At 35.6% G+C, this 25,682-nt stretch overlaps 1 protein-coding gene across 2 annotated transcripts in view; it reads left to right on the top strand.

Moving 5' to 3' along the window:
• Window positions 1-25,682, top strand: part of MAN2A1 (mannosidase alpha class 2A member 1) — a 260,528-nt gene that overhangs the window by 67,711 nt on the left and 167,135 nt on the right. For both annotated transcript variants that reach the window (XM_077139007.1, XM_077139008.1), the window contains exons 5-7: window positions 7,541-7,668; window positions 20,820-20,993; window positions 23,155-23,341. In XM_077139007.1, coding sequence (XP_076995122.1) covers window positions 7,541-7,668; window positions 20,820-20,993; window positions 23,155-23,341 — 489 coding nt within the window. The remainder of the gene's footprint in view (window positions 1-7,540; window positions 7,669-20,819; window positions 20,994-23,154; window positions 23,342-25,682) is intronic.

The following is a 25,682-nucleotide window of genomic DNA, read 5'->3' as shown; positions in this document are numbered from 1 at the left end:
TGTCTTATTTTTGGGTAGTGATTAAATAGGTATAAACAGTTGTCGCAGCTCATCAAATTGAGCCCTTATGATATGTGTATCTTATAACTAACTTGGATTTTAGTTATAGCTCAATTAAAAAAACACAAGGCAAACATAAACATGGTGTCTTATTGACATGGAAAGGTGTTCATGGTACATTATTAAGTAATTTAAGTTGGTTAAAAACTAAGGCTCATGGGCGGTGTGATGGTGGCTCAGTGGCAGAATTCTCGCCTGTCATGCCAGAGACCCTAGTTCGATTCCCGGTGCCTGCCCATGCAAAAAAAAAACAAACCTAAGGGTCCCATAACTCCTTGTGCATATGTGGCAATGTATTGAATCGATTCTTTTATTCTTTTAACCTCTTATATATTTTCTAATTTATTTTGAATGAGTACTTGATTAATTTTATTTTGGAAAATTAACAGGAAATGAATGAATAATTACTGTACAGTGAAATAGCGAAATTAAAATGTATCCCCTGTTTATTAAAACTTTGCAGAAACTATTAATTGAACTATCTAACGTGAAAACTATTCTTAAATAACATTTCATAATTTTCAAACTGTGGTTTTGTTAGTTCAACACTTAGGAGAAATCAGGATATAGCATTGAAAATTAAGACAATTATTTTTTCAATTAATTTATTTTTTAATGTATCCCCAAATATATAAAGGGGGAACAGTGAAAGATTGGTATTCAGCCATTTCTGTCTACTTGTGTAGGGCTCATTTACGGTTCTTCTCATGGGAGTCAACAACTGTGACCAGGTTCTTATTTATTTTTCTAGAAATATTCTATAGATATAAAGGAAAAGATATGCATATGGCTGGACATGCATAGACATGTATATTATGTATTGCATAACTGATAGCATGCCATGCACATTGTGCTAGTACCATCCTTTATTTTTATCATGTACTTTTAAAGAAAAATATTTTTATTGACAAAACAACATACAAACACAAAGATTTGCAACATGCAAACATTCCATACTTGGTATACAATCAGTGGCTCACAATATCATCACATAGTTGTGTATTCATCATACCATCATTTCTTAAAACATTTGCATCACTCCAGAAAAAGAAATAAAAAAGAAAAAACTCATATACACCATACCCCTTCCCCCTCCTTCTTATTGACCACTAATATTTCCATCAACCCAATATATTTTAACCTTTGTTCCCCCTGTTATTTATTTTTGTATCCATATTTTTTTTACTTACTGTCCATACCCTAGATGAAGGGAATATCACACACAAGGTTTTCACAATCACACAGTCATGTTGTAAATGTTTTATCTTCATACGATCATCTTCAAGAAACAAGGCTACTGGAGCACAGCTCTACAGTTTCAGGTACTTTCCTTTAGCCACTCAGATACACCATAAACTGAAATGGGATATCTATATAATGCTTAAGAATAACCTCCAGGATAACCTCTCAATTCTGTTTGAAATCTCTCAGCCACTGACACTTTATTTTTACTTATTTCTCTCTTCCCCCTTTTGGTCAAGAAGGTTTTCTCTGATGCTGTGTCCTGGCTTATCCTGGAATTTCTGTCCCACATTGCCAGGGAGATTCACACCCCTGGGAGTCATTGTACCAGCCTTTTTTTAACTTTACAATATATTTTTGAGAACGTTTCAGTGAAGAGGAACTCTTTATTTATTTATTTTTTGGCGTATGGCCCAGGAATCAAACCCGGGTCTCCTGCATGGCAGGTGAGCATTCAACCACTGAAGCATCCATGCACTCAGCCCTTTATTTTTAAAGACTGCATTGAAATCTACTTTATGCATGAGCTGTCATTTATTTATAGATGGGCATTTAGGTTTTTCCTGCTGGTCTTTTGCTATGTGTAGAATATATCTTTAGTATATACAATGCTTTTATTTATTTTTATGTATTTTTTTTTTTTTTACGTATTTTGCATGAGCATGGATCAGAATATATAAACATTTTAGAATTTGATAGTATTGTCAGCAGTATGTGAGATTATCTAGTTCAACACACACTTGACATCATGGTATGTTATCCAACTTTCTGATCTTTCCCAGTCTGACAAATGAAAAGTGACAGCTCATTGAAGTTTTAATTGCCTTTCCTTATGGGTGAGGTTAAATTTCTTTTCATATTTTTAGAGGCCAGTTCTTTCTGAAATATCTGCTTTGTGTCCTTATCCGTTTCTCTTTTAGGTTATTGATACTTTTTTTCCCCCTTTTCTTTAGAGTTTTATACCTTTAGGAACACTGTTTATTAAGTGGTAAGCAAAACAGACATAATTCCTGCCCTGATGGAGCTTATACTCTATTGGGGTAGAAGAACAGTAAACATATAAATATGTAGTTAAATTTTTTGATAAATACTATGAAAGAGAAGTTTTGGAGTCTATGAAAGTTAACAGTTGAGATGGGATTTGGGTGAGATGTGGTGGCCAGGGAAGGCTCCTAATGGATCAGTAAGAGCCAGCAAGGCATACATTGGAAGGAAACATATCCCAGGCACAGAGGGAACATGGATAGTGAAAGCATTGGTGGAACAAAGTAGGAAAAAGTGATAAGGAATGTCTGATTGGCATCTGTCCTGTATATACTAAATCTTTAGGTAGACATCCACAATATTCAAAAGTATACTATGACTTTCTCCACTTATGTGAGGCTTTTAAATGACTTATATGTTTATCTACTAGAGACTCCCCGTACAAGAAATATGAATCAGATAATCCGGTAAGCAATTTTTTTTAGACTATAAATCGATTCATCAGGAGCCCATTTTGAATTTTCCATTTAACTATTTTTTTTTTTACTTAAGAATGAATCTCCTGTACATCATTTGTATTATTTCATATTTCTCCAGATGTGTGATTACAAATTCAACTTGTTTTCTAATGTGAAATTAATTTGGGAGTCTTTGAAGCTCACTAAATGATCCATTGTTTGCTACTAAGTTGTCTGTAACAATTTCCTCATTAGGGAACAAAGCTCTTTGACTGTGTCCTCCTGTGTGTGACCAGATTCCAAATGTGTTGTATGATTCTAGGAGGAGAGAAAGTGACACCCAGAGAAAATAATTTGTAGATTTTATGCTTTGCTGTAAATTCTTACATGTAAATTCTTCTCTTTAGGCAAAATAAGCTGTGACAGACATGTTCAGCTTACTTTCAATCGGCTATTCTCTTGGCTTTTTATTCTAAATTTCCCAACAATGAAATAATAAAAACACAGAAGTACTAGTTAATGTCTTTTACCACTAGTTACTTAGTTACAAGTCCTAAAAATACAGAAGTACTAGTTAATGTCTTTTACCAGTAGTTACTTAGTTACAAGTCCACTCGTTATTTTAAACATGAAACAGAAGCAGTATTTATCTGCCTGGTTTCCTAGTTTCTGAATTTGCTACATTTTAACCCTTCTGTTTTCATTTTCCCTGTGTCTTTTTATTTTTATTAGTGAGTTCTTAATAGACCTCCAGAACCTGTGCTTGCCTCTGGATCTTGAGTTTGTTAGGAAAAAATCAAGTGTACATGTAAGAATGTTTGCCAGAAACCAGAGAGTCTCTTTGTAGAAACTAAGCAGCAGATCCCATGGGGTGAGCATATCTTTTTGATTATGTAGTCCTGTGCCATCACAGAGAAATAGCTCAAATGATGCTTGTTGAACACTAAAGCAATACAAACAATTGGAATTGCTTGTGTTTGTTCTGAGTGAATTTTTCTATATATACAGACATTTCCCATCACTTACTCGACTTAAAAAAAAAGCTATTAGTCTTGAATATTCAGTTGCAATCTGTCTTAATTTTGTTTTTATCTTATCACTAATTTAGTTTAAGCATGATAAATATTTTTTAATAGACTAACATAGCTTTTCTGTTATTGCTTATAAATATTTTTTAACTGCGTATTTCCTGGTCTGTAAGACAGTGAATCCTATTTTTTGAACCTATCACTAAATGATAATGATCATTGCTGTGATTTTCAATAATTAGATCACCTGTTTTCCTGATGGTTTTTGGACCATTTCTGTTTTTCTCTCCTGTATCAGATACTTCTTAAGTGCCTGTTGCGTATGTTCTAGAATAAAGGGTTAATTAGCATGGTGAACTTTTGTGCACTTCTGCAGTTTCTGATTTTTTTTTTTTGGTTTAACTGGACATGTGGCATGTGGTTTGTGCCTAACAGAGTTTTCATTTCAAACCAAACTTTTCTGTCTCTTAAAATCTTCTGGCTTGTAATTTGATTTTTCTCATTTTTGTGTATGGTTTCAAGGGTGATGGACTAGAACTAAAACAGGCAGTTCAGTGAACTTGTACTCACCAACCTGATTGTTTTGTCAGGCACCAGGTCATTGTCACACTACTTGGGCTGTTGCTTCTTATTTTAAATGACTTTATTTTCTTTCATTAAACATCTTATTCTGTCCAGTTAGAGAACAATGCTAAAAAATACATAAACCTATGTCCTTACTAGCTTGCTATTATGACACCATTTAGGCCTGTTGTGACTTACTTATGTACTTTTTCTTGAAAGTCTATGAGTATGCTGTTTCAAAATACGAGTCCCTTGGCTTCTCGTGACATAATTTCCTGGCTTTTCTTATGAACTGATTTTAAATCATCCGATTGAAGCTTAAAATCTATTTCTCAACATTCTATTCTAACTCACTAATCTATTTCTATGAAATCACATACTCTATTTCAGTGTGTGTAGTAGCTTTTTAATGCCTTTTGCCACCCTCATTACTCCATTCTAGAATGTTTTAGACTGTACTCACCAATTTATTCTTTTTCTTATTACTTTAACATCTCACCATCTCTGCTTCCTCTTTTCATTTCCCTGACCTTTGTCCTTGTTTTGATTGTTTGTGTTAGACTTCTCATCCTCTATTTTTTCTGTTTCAGTCTCCCCAAACTCACATTTTATGATTTCCCTTTTTCTTACATTTCTTTTTCTTTTTCCTTTTGGATGTCCATTATCATATCAAATAACCCTGTCCAAATCCATAGATATTACTACAGAGCGACTTATTTTTTTCTCCCACTGTCCATATATTGCAATACCACCTCTCTAATAGGCACCTGGAATTAAAACCCCAAATCATGTTTGCTTCAACTCTTTCTTTCAACCTCTAGTCTTTTCTTAATTCCCACTGTTATTTTTTCCTGAAATGTCATCTTTTTCTTCCTCCTCCATATTTTCTACCAGTACCAGTTTCTGAATTATATCACCTCATACAGATTATGGAAACGCCTTTTTAACTGACCCTCCCTATCCAATTTATTTTGTGCATGCCTGAGTTTCATCTAATATAAAAATATTATGTACATACTCATTTTAAACTGAGAGTCTCATTCATTCATTCATCATTCACTTTACAAATATTTCATGTCCATCATATGCCGAACAAACTTCTCAATGCTCGGCTTGTAAAAGTGAGCAGATGTCCTAATCCCTGCATCCTTGGAGCATATGTTCTCATGGTAGGTGGGAGTGAGGAGGGAGAAAGAGGAAATATGGAAATGAAGAAGGTAATTTGGGGTTGTAATAAATTCTGTGATATGATCAAACATGGGAGTAGAGTGGGGTTATTGATTTAGTTGGGTGGTCAGGGAGACTTCTCTGGGTAGATACTATCTGAGCTGAGACACAAAGGCAGCTGGTACCAGCTAAATTGGGATGATAGGAGAGTAGGAAATAGATAAGAGAAAGTTGGAAAACATTTTAATGAGTAAGGGACTTTTCATGCCTCTCCAAAATTGCTAGGATAGTCTTTAAAGTAACCATTGTATATTGATATGAATTTAGCATATGATCAAAGTATCATCTCAGGCATGTGGAAGGGATGGATTGTTCACAAATAGGGCTGAGAAAATTAGCTGCCAGATATCAAATATATCATTCTTTGATTGCTTGGAGACCATTCATGAGTAAGAAATGAGAATTCTACAGCAAAATAAAACTGATTGCTGTAGATGACAAAAAGAAAAATTCCTTCATGGAAGTGACTTTTCCCTTTATTTTTCAGATTTCTTAATCCATAGTTCCTATTTCTATTCAAGAGCAGCAAATAATTTATTTTGCCTAATTTATTTCTGAATTTTTCCAAAGGGGTTACTGAATCAGATTATCACTAAAAGATAAGAAAAATAACTAACCATAAGTAAATACCCATTAACAGTAACAATAAGAGTAAGGGCACAATAGCCTTGGATTTAGTTGTGTTCTAAGAAATTTTTTTTAAGAAATTTTCAGCTTCTTTACAGTAAGTTCTTGATTTAGGCCTGTGAGAATTTGAGATTTGACTGTATATTTGGGGGGTTATTAGACCCTTTAGCAGGTCATCCTACTTTCCATGTGAAATTATATTAATTGATGATCCACATGGCAATTCAGATTTAATTGATTTCTTTTTTATTTTATGCAAAGAATTTTGTTGTGTTTTGATAATTAGAAATTGCCTTTTATCAACTCTGTCACTGTTTGTATGATCATGCATATGTTTGAATAAACCAGATATTGTTAATGTTATGACTTGTTATATGCATCGTTGGGAAATATTTATCTATCCTTTGTTAGTCTCTGGTCTGCTTCAGCCAAACTCAGCTGGGTACTTATTAGCTGCAGGCATCCAGTGATGTATAACCTCATAAAGCTGGTTCTTTTCTTCCTGTAATTTTATACTATTGACCAAACTATCTTGTTGGAAACTGACACAAATCTGTGGTACTTAAAATAGTTGCTTAAATTCTTGACTTTTATACTTACTAAGATACTTTTTCAAATTTTTAATGGTTTATTGTTATTATTTTTTGTCTTCACAGGGGAAGGTATCTTCTTGTAACAATTCAATTTTATAGGTTTAGGATCTAGTTACCTTGTATGGTATTAAGGCAAAGGAGAACCTCGTGGACAGATAATGATAATGTTAGAGGCTTTTCACATAACAATGAGAAACAAACTATATAGCCTGCATTTTCACTGAAATCTGGAGCAAAGTGCTTTGTAATGTTTTCTGTATTCCCAAAGGCATGATATTTCCTAGCTTTACCTTTATTGTTATTATTTTTTTGGTAGTTTGTTTGCATGATTAATTTATCAGTGTCACAAAGGCTAAAGTAAATATCTAGTTTGAAATGACAGCCCCCCAATAAACACTCATCAAGCATATACTCTGTGTAAAGTACTTTGCTAGGTGCTCTCTGCAAGATTCAGAAATAAATCAGATGTGGCTTCTGGCATCAGGAATCTTTGAGGCTGTGTGGACAATTATGCCCTTGTGGGAAAAAACCTCCGAAGTCACTACTTGCGTGGCTTTGCCTTGAGAAGGTGGAGTCACCCTTTACTAAGGGTGCTTTATCGCTGAAGCCTCAGTTGAAATTAATTCACTGGTTTTAAATATATATTTTTTAACAACTAGTAAAAAAAGGATTAAAGTTTGTATCAATGTTTATGCTGCTTTGGTTTAATTTTAACTTGTCTTATATTTATTAATGTAAACTTTTATTTTCTCCCTAGTTTAATAGAAAATGGTCAGCTTGAAATTGTGACAGGTGGCTGGGTTATGCCTGATGAGGCTTCTGCACGTTATTTTTCCTTAATTGACCAACTAATTGAAGGGCATCAGTGGCTGGAAAAAAACCTAGGTATGTATTTGGTTTCTTTTCTCTTCATTTGAGCTACTTTGGGCAGTTAATTTTGTGGAATGCCAGGTGAGGCCCTATTTTATTGTTTCAATAAGTAATTTTCTTAATACTGATTATTTTTTAATAATTTGTCTCTTCCTCATTAATTTATATTTATTTTATCATAAAGTCAGTTACATAGTTCTGTTACAGTTACTTTTAGGGTCATCTACTTCATCTCATCTCTTATTTTATCTACTAATTTTACTTATTATTTTAATTTTCCAGTGCAATATCAATGATCTCGCATATATTAGTTAGGACTCTTGATCATAAGAATCAAAAACCTAATTTACTAATGTAAACAAAAACAGCCAGAAGAAAGGTATTAGCTTTCCATCCCTGGAAATTCCAGGGATGTGGTAGCTTCAGGTAAGGCTGGATCCAGGTGACTCAAATCAGGTTGTATGGGCACTGTCTCTTTTGGCTCTCCTTGTTTTTGCTTGGCTTCAGTCTTCATCCAGGCTCTCGCAAGGGTGAATAATGGCCCTAGGTAGGTGGGGACTCTCACCTTCCCAGTTTGGCAAGGAGGAGAATTTTCACTACTGCCTTACCCGACCAGTTTAAGAGTTACTATGGCCAAAGGCATAAAAACTGAAATCTCCAAAGCCTAGTCATTTTGGTGGAAGTGGTGGTAGGGAAGAGGGATAGTAGAGGACAAGGTCAACCTCACCTGGCTTGCATGTGGCGGAAGGATTCTATTACCATAAGAAATGGAAATGGGATGCTGGAGTGCTAAAATCAGTGTTTAGTATAGCTCGTAAAAACTTGGAACAATTGGAATCTTTATGATGTCCAATATCTGCATTTTTCAACATGGTATGTAACTATTCAAATATTTTATCTCTCACAATACAGTTTTATAGTTTTCTTCATGATAAGGATGCCTATTTTTAATTGAGGTTATTTCTAGATATTTTACTGTCTTTAGAATTTTTGCTGTTTGGGATGAAATCTCTTTATTATTTATTTTTCAAAAAAATATTTCTTGTTTTGAAATAATTTCAAATATAAAGAGGAATTGTAAATATAATACAAAGAACTCCCATAAACTCTTTGCCCAGATTCACCATTTATTAACATTTTGCCACATTTGCTTTATTTATTCTCTATTTATGTTGTTATTGTTATAATTGTTTGAACCATTGAGTGTATGTCGTAGACATCAAAGACTGTATGGAGAGGAGTTAGCAAAGGCCTTCTTACCAGGCAAGCCCTTGGCTGGTCTCTGGTCATTTGGACTTTCTGACGGTTAAGAGTGGCTCACAGAGGGCAGGCCATGTTGGCTCAGCAGGTAAGAATGCTCGCCTGCCATGCCAGAGGACCCCGGTTCGATTCCCGGTTCCTGCCCATGTGAAAAAAAAAGAGTGTGGCTCACAGTGCCTAAATTGTTTGTGTAAACAATGTAGTTTATGCTAATTACCTGTTTTCCTCTTGGGAATCTGGAATCTCAGTATGCACCACGCTGTGCCTATAGAACCAACCCCCCATAAAAACCTTTGGGCACTGAGTCTTAATGACCTTTGTTGATTTTGCTTTATATCCTTTGACTATAATAAATCATAGCTGTGAGCACAGCTAGATGCTGAGTCCTGTGAGTTTTCCAGACAAATAACCGAACCTAGAGATCTCTGACACCCTGTTCCTTTTCTTAAATGCTTAAATCTGTCCGTCACCAAGAATATTCACTTTATAAACCTCAGTTTTGGTAGCTTTTAAATTTATGTTTAGCTTTTATCAAAGTATAATTTAAGGCAGTACAGTAAATAAATTTGAGTTTTCAAAATATATATACCCATTTAATGTACGTTTGCATCACTCTAGGAAGTTCCTTCATAAGCTTATCCTTCCCCTGCAGCCAACTGCTGCTGATTTCCGTCACTGTAGATCAGTTTTGCCTGTTCATGAGCTTCATATGTATGAATCATATAGTATGTACTCTTTTGGATCTGACTTCTTTTGCTCCGCATAGTTTTTTTTCTTATAACTTTATCAAGATACATTGCACATACCATATAGTTATGTGTGTACAATGATTTTTAGTATATTCGCAGAGTTGTGCAACCATCATCACAGTGTAATTTTAGAACTTTCAGCATCCCCAAAAGAAAACTGCTATATGTTCCCCTTACTTGTCTTTCCCTCTCCCTTCTGTCCCTCCTGAGCCCCAAGTTACCATTGGTTTACTTTCTGTTTGAATGGATTTGGCTATCTTAAACATCTTACGTAAGTGCAGTCATATAATATGTGGTATTTTGTGGCTGACTTTTTTCACTTAGCATAATATTTTCAAGGTTCAACCATTTTGCAGCATGTATCAGTACTTCACCTTTTAAAGTTGCTAAATATTCTATTTTAGTATTAGATCATGGATTTTTTTTCTATTCGCTGTTTGATGGACATTTAGATTGTTTCACTTTTTTGCTACTATGAATACTGCTGCTTTGGACGTTTCTGTAAACTTTTTTGGGCGGATATGTTTTCATTTGAGTGGAATTGCTAGATCATATGGTAACTGGTGAGAATTTTGAGGAAATGCCAATTGTTTTACAAAGTGGCTGTGCTGTTTTCCATACCACCAGCAGTGTATGGGGGTTCTAATTTCTCTGTATCTCTGTTCATTGTCTGAGCCTTTATATTAGCTGTCATACTATGTGTGTGACATGGCATCTCATTGTGATTTTGTTTTGCACTTCTCTCAAAGCAAATAATGTTGAGCACATTTTCGTGTGTTCAATGGCCATTTGTTTATCTGTTTTGGAGAAAAGTCTATTAAAATTCTTTGTCCATTTTTCAGTTGGGTTATATGCCTTTTTACTATTCACTTGTAAGAATTCTTTATATAATCTGTATACAAGTCTCTTGTCAGATAATGAATTTCAGATGTTTTCTCCAGTCTGTTGTTGTCTTTTCACTTGTTTGATGGCATTTTTATTTTTTTAGTGTGGTACATTTGATCTAATTCATGAAATAATATTTTAATAATTATACGATTGACTATAGTCCATTGTTTACAATAGAGTCTGCTGTTGTACAGTCCTATGTTGTAGCTTTAAATTTTTATTCTAGTAACCTAAACTAATGCCCTAAAATTTTTCCTTTTGACTAAATTCACATTTATAATTCAGTGCTGTTAATTACAATCACAATATTGTGCCATCATCAGTATCATCCACTTCTAAAACTTTATTATCAACCTAAATAGAAATTCTGTACAAATTATGCACTAATTTTCCATTCCCTACCCCCAACTCAGCCACTAGTAAACCATATTCTAGATTCTAACTCTGAAAATTTACTTATTGTAATTATTTCATTTCAGTGAGCTCATTCAATGTTTGTCCTTTTGTGTCTGGCTTATTTCACTTACCATGGTGTCTTCAGGACTCATCCATGTTGTCACTTACCTCAGGACTTCATTCTTTTTATGGCTGAATATTATTCCCTGTATATACCACATTTAGTTTATTCTTTCATTGGTTGATGGATATTTGGGGTACTTCCATCTTTTGACATTTGTGAATAATGCCACTGTGAACATCAGAGTGAAAATATTTGTTCGAGTCCTTGCTTTCAGTTCTTTGGTGTATGTACGTAATAGGGGGATTGCCAGGTCATATGGTAATTCTATACTTATCTTTCTAAGGAACTGCCAAACTGTCTTCCATGGCGGCTATACCATTTTACATTTCCACTAGCAGTGAATGAGTGTTCCTTTTTCTTCACATCCTCTCTAACACTTATAATTTTCTGTTTTATGAATAGTAGCCATTCTAGTGGGTGGGAAATGGTATCTAGTGGTTTTATTTGCATTTCCCTAAGAGTTAATGATGTTGGGAATCTTTTCATGTGCTTTTGAGCCATTTGTATATCCTCCTTGGGGATATATATTCTTAAGATTGTACTTTTTGTTCAATTGTTTAACCTCCAGGAGAACGCTCCCATTCCTTCGTTCCTTCTTTAGAAATCTTGATCTTTTCTGTTTGTTTTTGTACAGAATTTTCTCCCCAGTTTCTACGATTTGTTTAAATTCTCTCCCTCACCCAGTGCCCCCTTTCCCTTATACTTTTCAGTTCTGGGACCCATTCTGACTTATAGCAGTACAGCTTCTTTCCCCATTTTGTTTTTTCACTGTGAGGCTTTCCCTTGGGGCCCTTTTGTATATAGCACCCTTCAGCTGTTTGTGTTCTACCCTGCAACTTCCTGGACCTGGGCCCTTGTGCCAGGGTATGTGCAGAGTTCTAACTTTCTGCAGCAACTGGCTCTGTGGTCTGCATCCGTGGCGGAAGGGACAAGAGGGAGCTAGGCTGTACTCTCTCTGTGTTGCTTCCAAACTGCGCTCGACCTAGTGAAGGGGAGGGTCTGGGAAGAATATCTCCCACCTGATCTCGGAGATTACTTTTCTTTATCTTCAGTTCAGCACTTGTGGAATCTTTCTCCAGTCTCTGTTGTTTCCAGAGTTCCAAGCAAGTTTCATTTGCCCTTCTATTAGCTGATGCTTATGGGAGACTCTTGCAGGGATTGTCTTGCTTTGCAGTGTTGATACAGCGTCACTCTTAGATGTACAAAAGGCTTATTTTTCATAAACTACAATTAATCTATTTTTTGTTTTGACACCTGTGATTTTGATGTCATAGCTGAAAAACACTAAGCACCAGGTCATGAAGATTTTCTCTTTTTTTCCCCACGAGATTTATATTTTTAATTCTTATGTTTAGATCTGTGATCCATTTTGAGTTAATTTTTATGAATGATGTGAGGTAGGGGTCCAGATTCATTCTTTTGCAAGTGGATATCCAGTATCCCAGTAGTATTTGTTGCCAAGATGATTTATGCCCCATCAAATTGCCGTGTCACTCTTGTTGATTTTAGTTTACTATAAATGTCAGAGTTTATTTATGGACTGTCAGTTCTATTGCAGTGGCCTATGTGTCGGTCTTTGTCCCACACTATCTTGATTACCAATACTTTGCAGTGAGTTTTGAAATTGTGGGAAGTGTGAATCCTCCACATTTGTTCTTCTTTTTTCAACACTGTTTTGACTATTCTGACTTGCACTTCCGTATGAATTTTAGGCTCAGCTTATCAATTTCTCTAACATACTGACAGGATTTTTTATAGTGCCTGTGTCGAATCTTTGGATCAGTTTGGAGAAAATTGCCATTGTTTTAATTTCCTAAGCTGTCGAAGCAAATACCATGAAATAGGTTGGCTTTAACAATTTGAGTTTGTTGGCTTACAGCTTTGAAGCCAGGAAAAAGTCCACATCAAGGCATCGTCAGGCAATTCTTTTTCCCTAAGACTCCAGCATTCTGGGACTGGCTACTGGCAACCCCTGGCTCTTGTCACGTGACAAGGTCCGTGGTGATATCTTCCTGTTCTCTCCCTTCTCTTCTGGATTCCATTTTAGCTTCTTCCTTTCTGTGGCTTTTTCTCTCTGTCTGAATTTCATTTTCTTTTGAAGGATTACAGTAATAGGATTATGATCATCCTGATTGAGGTGAGACATATCTTAACTGAAGTAGCCTCATCAAAAGGGCCTTCTTAACACTGAATTTACACCCATATGAATGGATTAGATTATGCACAAGGTTTCTGGGGAATGTACAACTTCAAACCACCACAGCTATCTTAATAGTGTAAAATGTGTTGTTTTTTTTTTTGCTTTTTAAAAATTTTTTAAACTTTATTTTATAAAATAACATGTGCAAAGCAAAGAAAGAAAAATGCAATAGGTTTCAAGGCATTCTTCAACAAGTAGTAGGACAAATCCCAGAGTTTGTCTTGGGCTACCATACCGTTCTCTCAGATTTTTCCTTCTAGCTGCTCCACAACATTAGAGGCTAGAAGGAATATATATATATATTTTAATTATCACAATTGACTTTCTTTTTCTTTTTTTGTGAAAAATAGCTTATATGCAAAACGATAAATTTCAAAACACATTGCAACAATTAGTTGTAGAAAAGATTTCAGAGTTTGGTATGGGTTACAATTCCACAATTTTAGATTTTTACTTCTAGCTGCTCTTAAGATACTGGAGAGTAAAAGAAATATCAATTTAATGATTCAGCAATCATACTCACTGGTTAAACCTTACATTCTCTGTATAACTCAACTATCACCTTTGATCTTTCTCCCATTCTTTAGCAGTATTTGGGCTATGGCCATTCTAAGTTTTTCTTGTTGGAAGGGGCTGTCGATAATATGGGATAGAGGAATGGAACTATCTGATGTTCTGGAGAGGTTGGGCCCTGTTCATTTCAGGACTTCTCTGAAATGTTTTGATAACTGTGAAATGTTTTGATACATGAATGCAGGATGTCTTTCCATTTATTAGATCTTCTTTAATTTCTTTGAACAATGTTTTGTAGCTTTCAGTGTACTTTTTTTGTTAAATATATTTGTAGGTATTTGGGGGTTATTTTTCAATTTCATTTTCAGATTGTTCATTACATTGTTGTTTGTATATTTATCTTATATCCTGACATCAGCAAAATGTTTTTGAGATTCATCCATGTTATGTTTGTCAGTAGTTCATTCTTTTTTATTGCTGAGTAGTATTCTATTGTATGAATATAACACAACTTGTTTATCCAGTTCCCTATTGGTGAACATTTGGGTTGCTTCCAGTTAGTAGTTAATATGAATATTGTTTCAATGAACATTTGTGCATAAGTCTTTTTGTGGGTATGTGTTTTTATTTTTCTTGGATAGTATCAGGAGTAGAATTGCTGGGCCGTAGGGTAGAGTATGTTAATCTGAACGAGAAGTTGGGCCAAAATGGTTTCTAAAGTGGTTGTACTATTTTTCTCCTTTCAGACTTACTATTGATATTATATGGTTTTTCTTAGTAGTTTTATGAATGTGATTGGTCATCTGCTCAATGAAAAATTCATTGAATTCTTAGGATAAATCCATTTTGGCTTCCGTACTATTGAATTCAGGTTGTTTAGTGCTTTTTGCTTATGATTTTTGTGTGTATTTTCATAGGCGAGATTGGTTTTCTTTCTTTAATGTGCTACATTTATATGATTTTTAATTGGTTTATGATAATTAAATGAATTGAGTAGCTTTCTGTCCCTTTTGCATCTTGTAACAGTTTATGGACATTTGATCATATTTTCTGCTAAAACTCTGTGCCTACAGGGTCTTTTATGGAAGGTAATTTTTTTTTTTTAACTTTTGATCATTCCGTTCTACATATATAATCAGTAATTCACAATATCCTCACATAGTTGCATATTCATCATCATGATAATTTCTTGGAACATTTGCATCTATTCAGAAAAAGAAATTAAAAGAAAATGGAAAAAAATTCATATATACCATATCCCATACCCCTTCCTTTCATTGATCACTAGCATTTCAATCTAAATTTGTTTTAACATTTGTTCCCCCTATTATTTATTTTCATTCCATATGTTTTTTACTCGTCTGTTGATAAGGTAGATAAAAGAAGCATCAGACACAAGGTTTTCACAATCACACAGTCACTTTGTGAAAGCTGTATCATTATACAATCATCTTCAAGAAACATGGCTACTGGAACACAGCTCCACATTTTCAGGCAGTTCTCTCCAGCCTCTCCATTACATCTTGACTAACAAGGTGATATCTGTTTAATGCATAAGAATAACCTCCAGGATAACCTCTCGTCTCTGGAATCTCTCAGCCATTGATACTTTATTTTGGCTCATTTCACTTTTCCCCCTTTTGGTCGAGAAGGTTTTCTCAATCCCTTGATGCTTAGTCTCACCTCATTCTAGGGTTTTTCTCAATCCCTTGATGCTGAGTCTCATTCTAGGATTTCTGTCCCACATTGCCAGGAAGGTCCACACCCCTAGGAGTCATGTCCCACATAGACAGGGGGAGGGTGGTGAGTTTGCTTGTTGTGTTGGCTGAGAGAGGCCACATCTGAGCAACAAAAGAGATTCTCTTGGGGGTGACTCTTAGGCCTCATTTTAAGTAGGCTTTACCTATTCTTTGTGGGGTTAAGTTTCATATGAACAAACCCCAAGATTGGGGGCTCAGCCTATAGCTTTGGTTGTCTGCACTGCTTGTGAGAATATCAAGAATTCAACTCGGGAAAGTTGAATTATCCCCCTTTCTCACCTTTCTCCGAAGAGGACTTTGCAAATACTTTTTTATTCACTGTTCAAATCACTTTGGGATTTATCAGGTCATCACTGTGGACAAACCAACAAAATCTCATGTCCTACTCAATGTTCCATGCACTTATGTTGTTCAATTAAGCTGTTTACATAAGTTATATTAGGAAATGCACTAGTCAAAATATAAATTTTGTACCCAATAAACATTTTTTGCCTTAGTCTCACACATTAAGTTAAAATTTTAAAATATTAATTACCATCTATTTTCAGCACCCTGCTATAATGACATTCCTTTGCTCTTCTTCATGCAAAAACAGTTTGTAAATTTGTACATTTAGTCCCTATCATTATGCACTCTAGGCATTCCTAGATTATACTGTCTCAATCTTTATCATCTGTCTTTCTTTCTGATTTCATTTGTGCCCCCAGCCCTCCTCCCTCTATCATTCTCATGTTCAGCTTCATTCAGTGTTTTAACATTAATTGTATTACGCTTAAGAAGTATTATGCTGTCCATTTCTGAGTTTTTATATTCAGTCCTGTTGCACAATCTGTATCCCTTCATCTCCAATTACCCAATAACTTACCCTGTTTCCATCTGCTGATGGTCTCTGTTACTAATGAAATTCTCCAAGTTTATTCACTAATGTCAGTTCATATCAGTGAGACCATACAGTATTTGCCCTTTTATTTCTGGCTAATCTCACTCAGCATGATGTCCTTAAGGTCCATCCATGTTGTTACATACTTCGTAACTTTATTCTGTCTTACAGCTGCATAATATTCCATCGTATGTATATACCACAGTTTGTTTAACCATTGTCTGTTGATGGACATTTTGGCTGTTTCCATCTCTTGGCAATTGTAAATAATGCTGCTATAATCATTGGTGTGCAAATGTCCATTTGTGTCCTTGCCCTCATATCCTCTGAGTAGATATCTAGCAATGGTATTGCTGGGTCATATGACAATTCTATATTTAGCTTTTTGAGGAACTGCCAAACTGCCTTCCACAGCGGTTGTACCATTTGACATTCCCACCAACAGTGGATAAGTGTGCCTCTTTCTCCGCATCCTCTCCAGCACTTGTCATTTTCTGTTTTATTGATAATGGCCATTCTGGTGGGTGTGAGACGATATCTCATTGTGGGTTTGATTTGCATTTCCCTAATAGCCAGGGACGTTGAGCATCTCTTCATTTGCCTTTTGGCCATTTGTATTTCCTCTTCTGAGAAGTGTCTGTTCAAGTCTTTTGCCCATTTTGTAATTGGGTTGGCCATCTTTTTGTTCTTGAGTTGAACAATCTCTTTATAAATTCTGGATACTAGACCTTTATCTGATATATCATTTCCAAATATCATCTCCCATTGTGTAGGATGTCTTTTTACTTTCTTGACAAAGTTCTTTGATGTGCAAAAGTGTTTAATTTTGAGGAGTTCTCATTTACTTATCCCTTTCTTCAATGCTCTTGCTTTGTGTGTAAGGTCTAGGAAATTGCCTCCTAGTATAAGATTTATAAGGTATTTCCCTACATTTTCTTCTAACAGTTTTGTGGTCTTAGGTCTAATGTTTAGGTCTTGATCCATTTTGAGTTAATTTCTGTATAGGGTGTGAGATATGGGTCCTCTTTCACTTTTTTGCATATGGATATCCAGTTCTCTAGGCACTGTTTATTGAAGAGACTGTTCATCCGAGGTGAGTTGGCTTGATTGCCTTATCAAAGATCAGTTGTCCATACATGAGAGGGTCTATATCTGAACACTCTATTCAATTCCATTGGTCGATACATCTATCTTTATGCCAGTTCCATGCTGTTTTGACCACTGTAGCTTCATAATATGCCTTAAAGTCAGGTAGCATGAGACCTCCAACTTCATTTTTTTTTTTTCTCAGGATACTTTCAGCTATTCAGGGCACTCTGTGGAAGGTAAATTTTTTGATAATCCTAAAAATTTTCTTCTCATTTATTTTTAAAATATAAAGTAAAAAAAGGTCAATGATCAGAAACCCCACCATCTTATCAAGATTTTAATTATTCAGAATATGATATAAAAATTGTATATAGAATTCTTAAACAGTATTATATTACAGAAAACATATGCATTCAAGAAGGAAAAATAATATATACCAGCTGAAAGTAAGAAAAAATCTCCCATCCTTTTCATGTATATATAATCCCATTTGTGATATAGTACATAATATTTTCTATTTTCCCATATATGATGTTTAAAAAAAAACAGAAAGAATAAATCTTTTTTTCCTCAACAAATTGGGAATCATACTTTTTTGTAAGCTGTGTTTTTGTGTTTCACTACATGTATTTTTTAAAGTTAAAAAAAATCTGCACAGCCTTAATTATATCTCATTTCCAACTTTTGCTGTGACATTTTTATTGACTTTCGTCTGCTTTATTTTTTAAAGACAGCGCTTTTTTTTTTTTTTTTAAGTCAGTGCACTTATTTTTGTATTTCCTTTTCCTGGCTTATCTTTATTTTCTTCCTTCTTCTGCCTCCTTTTTTCTGGGCCCGGAGTTGGTAAGGAGCATATGTGCATACATAACAAACACACTGGTAAAATGTACTCTCTTTCTCAAAACAAAGTTGAGGGGAAAGCAGCCCTCTTGTGAGAGAGAACCTGCTCACCCATCTCGTTCGTCTGGAGGAGTCGGCAAAAGCAAACAAGAAAATGGAGTTGGCGTTTATTTCTGCCCTCCACACATGGGGCCGTGCGGCATGGTCAGCTGGAATGTGGCTTCCTGCTGCCCTGAGCTGCCTGGAGAAGAGCAGTGTTGTCTGCCCATGCGGCTCAGGGCATGTCCCCTGTACAGTGACTCTTACTTGTGGACGTGAGAGGGACCCAGCTGCTTCATCTCTGCTCCATGCCAGACATTCAAATACACTTACCTGGTACAAGGTCATCACAAAATTGTTTACAATTTCAGGCCTACAGGTTTCCACTAATTTAGTCAGTCACTTGAATGAGCATTTAAGTGATTCTGTTTTAACCACATGTTCCATAAAGCTGAAAAAAGCCAGATCAGGAGAGCTGCTGAATCGTTTCTTCCTTTGTTTTTTTAATATATGAATACTTTTAAGGATCTGAAGTTTCTGATTGCAGCTCTGCTGCATCCCATAAATTAGAATAGTTTTCTTCATTTTCTTTTCTGTGCATTTATTATTTTTACTTTTTTTGCACTTGATCCTGAAATTGAGATACATCATTAATTGATGCCCCTTATAATTGGTGTGAACCAGGTGTAAGAAGTTCCATTGATCCCTTCTAGGGAGAAAAGAAATGCCAGTATCAAAATGCCTTTTATTTGGTCAAAACCACAATGAGATAGCGTTTCATCCCTACTACAATGGCCACTATTAAAAGAACAGAAAATGACAAGTGTTGGAGAGGATGTGGAGAAATAGGAACACTCATTCATTGCTGGTGGGAGCGTCAAATCAATGTGCAGCCACTGTGGACAACAGTAGGTCAGTTCCTCAGGAAGCTAAGCATAGAACTGCCATATGATCCTGCAATTCTGTTGCTTGGTATATGTTCAGAAGAACTGAAAGCAGGGACATGACCAGACATTTGCACACTGAAGTTCATAGCAGCATTATTCACAATTGCCAAAAGATGCAAACAACCCAAATGTCCATCGACAGATAAGTGGATAAACAAAATGTAGTCTATACATACGATGGACTATTATTAAGCTGTGAGAAGGGATGGAATCCTGATACATGCGACACCAATAATGAACCTTCAGAACATCATGTTGAGTGAAGTAAACTGACACAAAAGGACAAATATTGCATGTTCTCACTAATATGAACTTACTATAAGGCGCAAACTCATGGAGTTAAAATCTGGAGTAAAGGTTACCCAGATATAGAATGAGGGTATATCTGGGGATATTTTTATATCCCCAGAAAGGGGAACATTTTTAATAAGGTTGATTGTAAATGTTCAGAAAATGGATAGAGGTGATGGCAGCACTTTATTGTGAGTGTAATTAACAGCACTGGATTATGGGTGTCATTGTGGTTGAAAGGGAAGTTTAGGGTTGTATATGTTGCTAGAAGGAAAGCTAGAGGATGAAGCACGGGGCTGTATCGAATAACGAACCCTGTTGTAGATGGTGACTGTGGTTAATGGTACAAATATCAAAATATTCTTCCATAAACTTGAACAAATGTATATTACTTTTACGAAGTATTAATAATAGGGTACTATATGGGAAAAAAGATAAATAATGCAAATTCTGGACTCTGATTAACAGTGATATTGTAATTCTTTCATCAGCTGTTATAAAGGTACCGTACCAATGCTGTGTCAATCATGGGGGGGGGGTATGAGGGATATGGGATTTTTTTCTTTTTTGGAGCAGTGAAAATGTTCTCAAATTGATTGTGGTGATGAATGTACAATGTTGTTATTATATTGAGAGCCATTGATTGTACACTGGATGGATTGTACGTTGTGTGAATAAAATTTTTTATTATCTTAAATCTTTTATTTGGGTCTATTCTGCTGCTGTATTATAAGTGATTTGGGGCTGTTATAAATATATAAAAGGCAACCTGAAAATTCCTTCATGTTGGGGATAGGAATTTAAATTGAAAAGAATTAGGTAACTCTTTTTATACCCTAACAGAGAGCTCCACACACCACTGGACCAGGAGATCCTTGAGGGAGGTTCTGTTTGTCGAATTCCAGTGAATTACATTAGCTTTATAATGGCTGTAAGATGACAGAGCTCTTATTTCAGCTCCAAATGGCTAAATGCAGAAACTGGATGATATGCTTAACCATCAAAAGATTGTGTGATTAATCTCCAGTGAACATGCTCCTTCCTTCAGAGAGTCCTCTTGGGACTGTTTGGTAAAGGATAATGCTAGGTGCTAAACCCAGGAGACCATGGATTGGTCTGAATGTGTTGTGACTTCTTTTTATTTCATTTGTCAATTTTTTAAAAACAGCATTTTTTTTCTTTATCCATAGGAGTGAAACCCCGGTCTGGTTGGGCTATTGATCCTTTTGGACATTCACCAACAATGACTTATCTTCTAAAACAGGCTGGATTTTCTCACATGCTTATCCAAAGAGTCCATTATGCAATTAAAAAACACTTTTCGTTGCATAAGATGCTGGAGTTTTTTTGGAGACAGAATTGGGGTATGTAGGAGTTGATTAAAGTTGAAGTTCTCACTTGACCTAAAAGGTTTTTTTCACAAGTGTTATAAACTCATGACATTGCAGGTTTTATTCAGAGTATCAGTCTTGAAAGTCAGGTTGCCTAAAGATACACACTCTTATAATTATTTTTCCTGTGTTGTATTTGCGTCAAGATTCTTTTGATATTTATCAATTGAACATTCCAGATTCTTTTTTATGCCTAATGGAAGTAAATAGATCTAAGTCATTAATATTTTGCAAATAATACTTTCAGTTGCTTGTATTTTAAAAGGCCACATGTTTTCTTACAAAACTGAACATGTATTAGAACTGATATCCACTTATCTCATATTCAGCCGGTATTCTTTCTGCTGTTTCTCTTGCCTCTGTATCTTGTAGGAATTGCCTTTTCAAACCTTAATCATGTTCTCCCAGAACAGCCCTCATCTTCCCAATATCACTTGTTTTCACATTGTGTTTTGTGGACACCCAGATATTTGCTTCAAGGATTTGTTTCTATAGCCCTTTGTTGGGGAAAGGAGACAAGATTAAGCCTCCTGGGAGATACTTTTGTCTTTCTCAACTCCGTTTTAATTCAGAGCACTTTATTGATTGATTGACTAATCCCTTATTATGATCCATGCATTATGTTATTTGCTTTATATCCACTCTCACATTTAGTTTATATAATTTCTCTTAAAATTAGGTTCTATCATTATCCCTTTTTTACAATGAAGGACTGGAAGCTTAGGTGTGTGAAGCCATTTGCTAAAAGTCAAACGGGTAGTAAGTATACAGCAGAGATTTGAATCCAGTTCTGTGCAGTTCTGAAGCCCAGATCTCCTAATCTCTGATAATGTATTGCCGTCCTAGTATTAGGAAATTCTTATTAGGATTTCCTCTGAAAAAAAGGATTTTGTTGCTAAAACAATGTTTGGAAATTACTGCAGTAGAACACATTTGTTTTCTTGTGTAATCTGGAACCCTAAGTGTTCTTTGAAAGAAACACATTTGTAATTTTAGATGGTAGCTTTTGTATATCTGCTACTGTTTTTTCAATAAGGAAAGAAATTATAATTTTTTATTCTGGAAAATTAAGCCTATAGGGAAAATGAGGACTTGACAGAGATTGTATCCTTCGTATTTCGATCAAATGTGAGGGAGTATATTAATTTGAAAAAAAAATTAATTTGAAAAAGTTCTAAGTGATTGCCTTCATTCAAGTTGCTCATAAATATCAGTCAGTGTGTAAGAAATTATTGAGGACTTTTATGTACTTAGTACTGTGCTAGGAGGGAGTATTTAACAACCAGGACCTATCCCACTCTCAAAGATAACAACTGATAACTAGTTCTTCTTAAGTCTACCCAGTTTCACCTTGTGATAAGTTGCTGACTCCTCCTTGGCAGTGAAAGTAACACATGTTGGCATCTAGATTTTAACTGAAAATTATTCTGTATCAGAACTCAATGATCATTTTCATATCTTTTTTATTTGCTTTGCTTTTATTTTTGTTTTTGTTTTTGTGAGTTACTTTTTCTTTTCCTGTGCTCCATTCTGGGTGAAAAGTCCCATTGACTCTTATTGGTGAACATGGGAGAAATGCCATAACTCTCTCTCATTGCACGTCCCTCTCCTGACGACAAGAAGTGAACAGAAATTTGTCTGGCATTTTATGAGCCCTGCTTTTTCCCTTTGTATTTTCTGACCCCCTTTGTACTTCCTTCTTCTCTTCCTGCCCAGCCTCTGCAGTTAATGTAGGGTCTCTCTCAGTATATCCTGCTACCTGCAGTGGGAACAGATTGGTAGGAGTTGGTAGCAAGGAATGGACATGGCCATGATTTGGGCTGAGCTGTTTGTAGCTTTTGCTTCTGTTCAGTTTGCATCCTTCCAGGTCAGCAGATGCTGATTATGACAGGGCTTCTCTGTATCTGCTGTGCTTCAATAGAAGAGACGGATAAAAGATTGAGATGCGTGAGTATCATTGTTTGTGCTGGGTGGCCATTAAATGCTGCTGGTGTGTAGGTAGTAGTAACTAAAAAGATTGTTGATTTGGAGTATACCTTTCATTTATATTTGTGTGAGATACAGGCGTTTTGAACAATTTTGGCGGAAAACAGATTTTACAAATGCAGGTTTGTCTGTTGACTCTTTATTTTAGATCTGGGATCTGTCACAGATATTTTTTGCCACATGATGCCCTTCTACAGCTATGACATCCCTCACACTTGTGGACCCGATCCTAAAATATGCTGCCAGTTTGATTTTAAACGGCTTCCTGGAGGCAGAGTCGGCTGTCCCTGGGGATTCCCCCCAGAAACAATATATCCTGGAAATGTCCAAAACAGGTATGAAATTATACCTTTTATAAGACAATGTCTTGAACAAAGTAGCTGCTCAACTACTAGTGGCTGGAGGATTGAATACATGGCCAACAGTGTCTACAATCATCAAGGTATTCATTCAAACCAGATCTAAAGCAACTTAAACATGTCAGAGCCAGGACCGTACCTATTACCCGTTATAATTTAATAGGAAGTCGACAATAATAGATCCATATATAATGGATAACCTATAATACACTATTATTACCACCTCCTTTGCCCTCATTATGAAAAGACTTCTGCTGTGTTTGATTGTCTTCATATTCTTTCACTGATAATAAAACTTCTGGTCCCTATTGTAAAAATTGGTAAGGAAAGTGACTCAATTGCAAAAATACATTCGTTGAAATGGAACACATAAAGAGTGTAATTATCTGTTCCCTTAATTACAATTTCAATAATAGTGATTGCTGCCCAGCTCTGATGAATACACGTCTTTGCATTTTTCAGATGTTTTGGGCTTAGAGAAAACTTTAATTAGGAATATTTATATTTAAAGACCATTCAAATAAAAATCAAAGAAAATTGCGCTAATGATGAAAACATCTCATTAAATCAAGTTACCTATAGCTTCTAATTTGGGTGTTTTTAAAGATTAATTTTTCACTTAAAAAGTAGCATTGTTAGAGTGCATTAAAATAAAACATTGTGAGGTAATATAACAACACCAAACTCTGCTAGAAAAATAGTACAGCCTTTTAAAATAAAGTAAGGGCTTTCCACTTCTAAATCTGTTCATTTTTAAAACAGCATTCCTTTAAAATATGTGTTTGGGGGGGAAGATGAGATGGATCTCTTTGCCTTGAATGAATCTTTGTGGTCGTGAAACTATTCCAGCGTGAGCCTCTCGCTCTGGCAGTTGGAAAAACATTTCAGCCTAGTGGTTCTCTTGATGCCTCTGGGACTCATCTCTCAAAATCTGACTTTCACAGTTGTTTTGAAAAACTCTGCCCAAGGTTAGGGGGCAACCTGGTCTCACTTTCTTGGTCCTGCCAGCAGTGAGAACCGGCACTGAACACTGAACAACTTGCTTTCTTGCATTACTAAGACTTGTTAGGTAGGTGTAAAGGATAAACCAGTATATTATGTGGCAAAAGATGTAGGGAAAAGAAAGGGGGAGCGTTTTGCCTGCATAGTTGGGGAAATAGCTGTCTGTCGTAGAAACAGGTATTTATTTACACTGCTTCTCTTGGCCCAGGTAGTTGGGGTGGGAAACTTCTGCAAGGTTAGTTGAGTGTAGCAGTCCGGCAGTCTCGGTGTGACCAGAGATATTGTGAGGCCCTTTTTTCTCTTTTTTTTGGTTACCACTGAGAACACCTGTTGGAGGTACATCTTTGGGAACAAAGCCATTTTCTATAATCCTTTTCACTGTATCACCAAGCTCTTTCAAGATTACCCCCGAGCAACATAACTCATGCTCGATCAGTTCCAGTGAATCTGAAAGTGGTTTCTAGGCACCTGGGGACATGTGGATGAATGAGTCTTTATAATAGTTATGTAGACTTATTTTTTAACTTGTTATAAGTATAGAAATCTTCACTGGTTACTTCACCTCGAGATATCACCTTTTTTGAGCTGCTGGTGAATGGTTTGCACAAATATGTGCAAACCAGCTCAGCTATACCTTTTAGCATTTTAGTACCCTAAAGAAAATGAGATTTAACCATAATATGCAGGTGACATTCTTTGATGTGTCCAATTCAGCAGATTCCTCTGCTTTGCAAATTAAGAAACATTGTTCTTCATCAAGTTTAAATATTTTAGATTGTTTTTTTTTTTTCTGCTGAATTTCAGTTGATTGGATGGCTCAGGAATTTTTTTTTTTCTCTTGGATCTAGTTAAGTTGAAATTTCTTACCTGGTAGAATAAATGATGAACAGATTGCAGGTGCATATCTTCAAATGTGTTGTTGGCCAATGCATTTGTCATTAGTTCACCATATATTTAGTGTCTGTCTATTGTGCCAGGTGGCGTAGATTATTCACTTGGCTTTCCCAATGCTGACACTTTCTGGGCAGGGGATTGCGAGTTAGAATAGATGCCAAAGGAAAAAGGCATGCCATTAATGTTCTTTCCTTTATATGTGTTTTATACATAAACAGCGTAAGATATAATATTATCTAGTGGTAAACTGTGGGTCGTATTTATATTATGTATCTTTTTATGCTGGTTGACTAGAGGATCAGGTCAAATGCTAATCCTAGTATATCCTAAATTTGTGACTTTTCTCTCGTTTCTTTTGTTCTAGTTTCTATTTGTAATTGGCTAGTCTCATTGTGTGTGTGCTTATTTTTGATGTATGTAT

The sequence above is a fragment of the Tamandua tetradactyla genome, chromosome 21 (assembly GCF_023851605.1).
Source record: "Tamandua tetradactyla isolate mTamTet1 chromosome 21, mTamTet1.pri, whole genome shotgun sequence".
In the NCBI taxonomy this organism is placed as follows: Eukaryota; Metazoa; Chordata; class Mammalia; order Pilosa; family Myrmecophagidae; genus Tamandua; species Tamandua tetradactyla.
The sequence above is the reverse complement of the archived record's forward strand: the minus strand, read 5'-3'. Positions and strand labels throughout refer to the sequence as shown.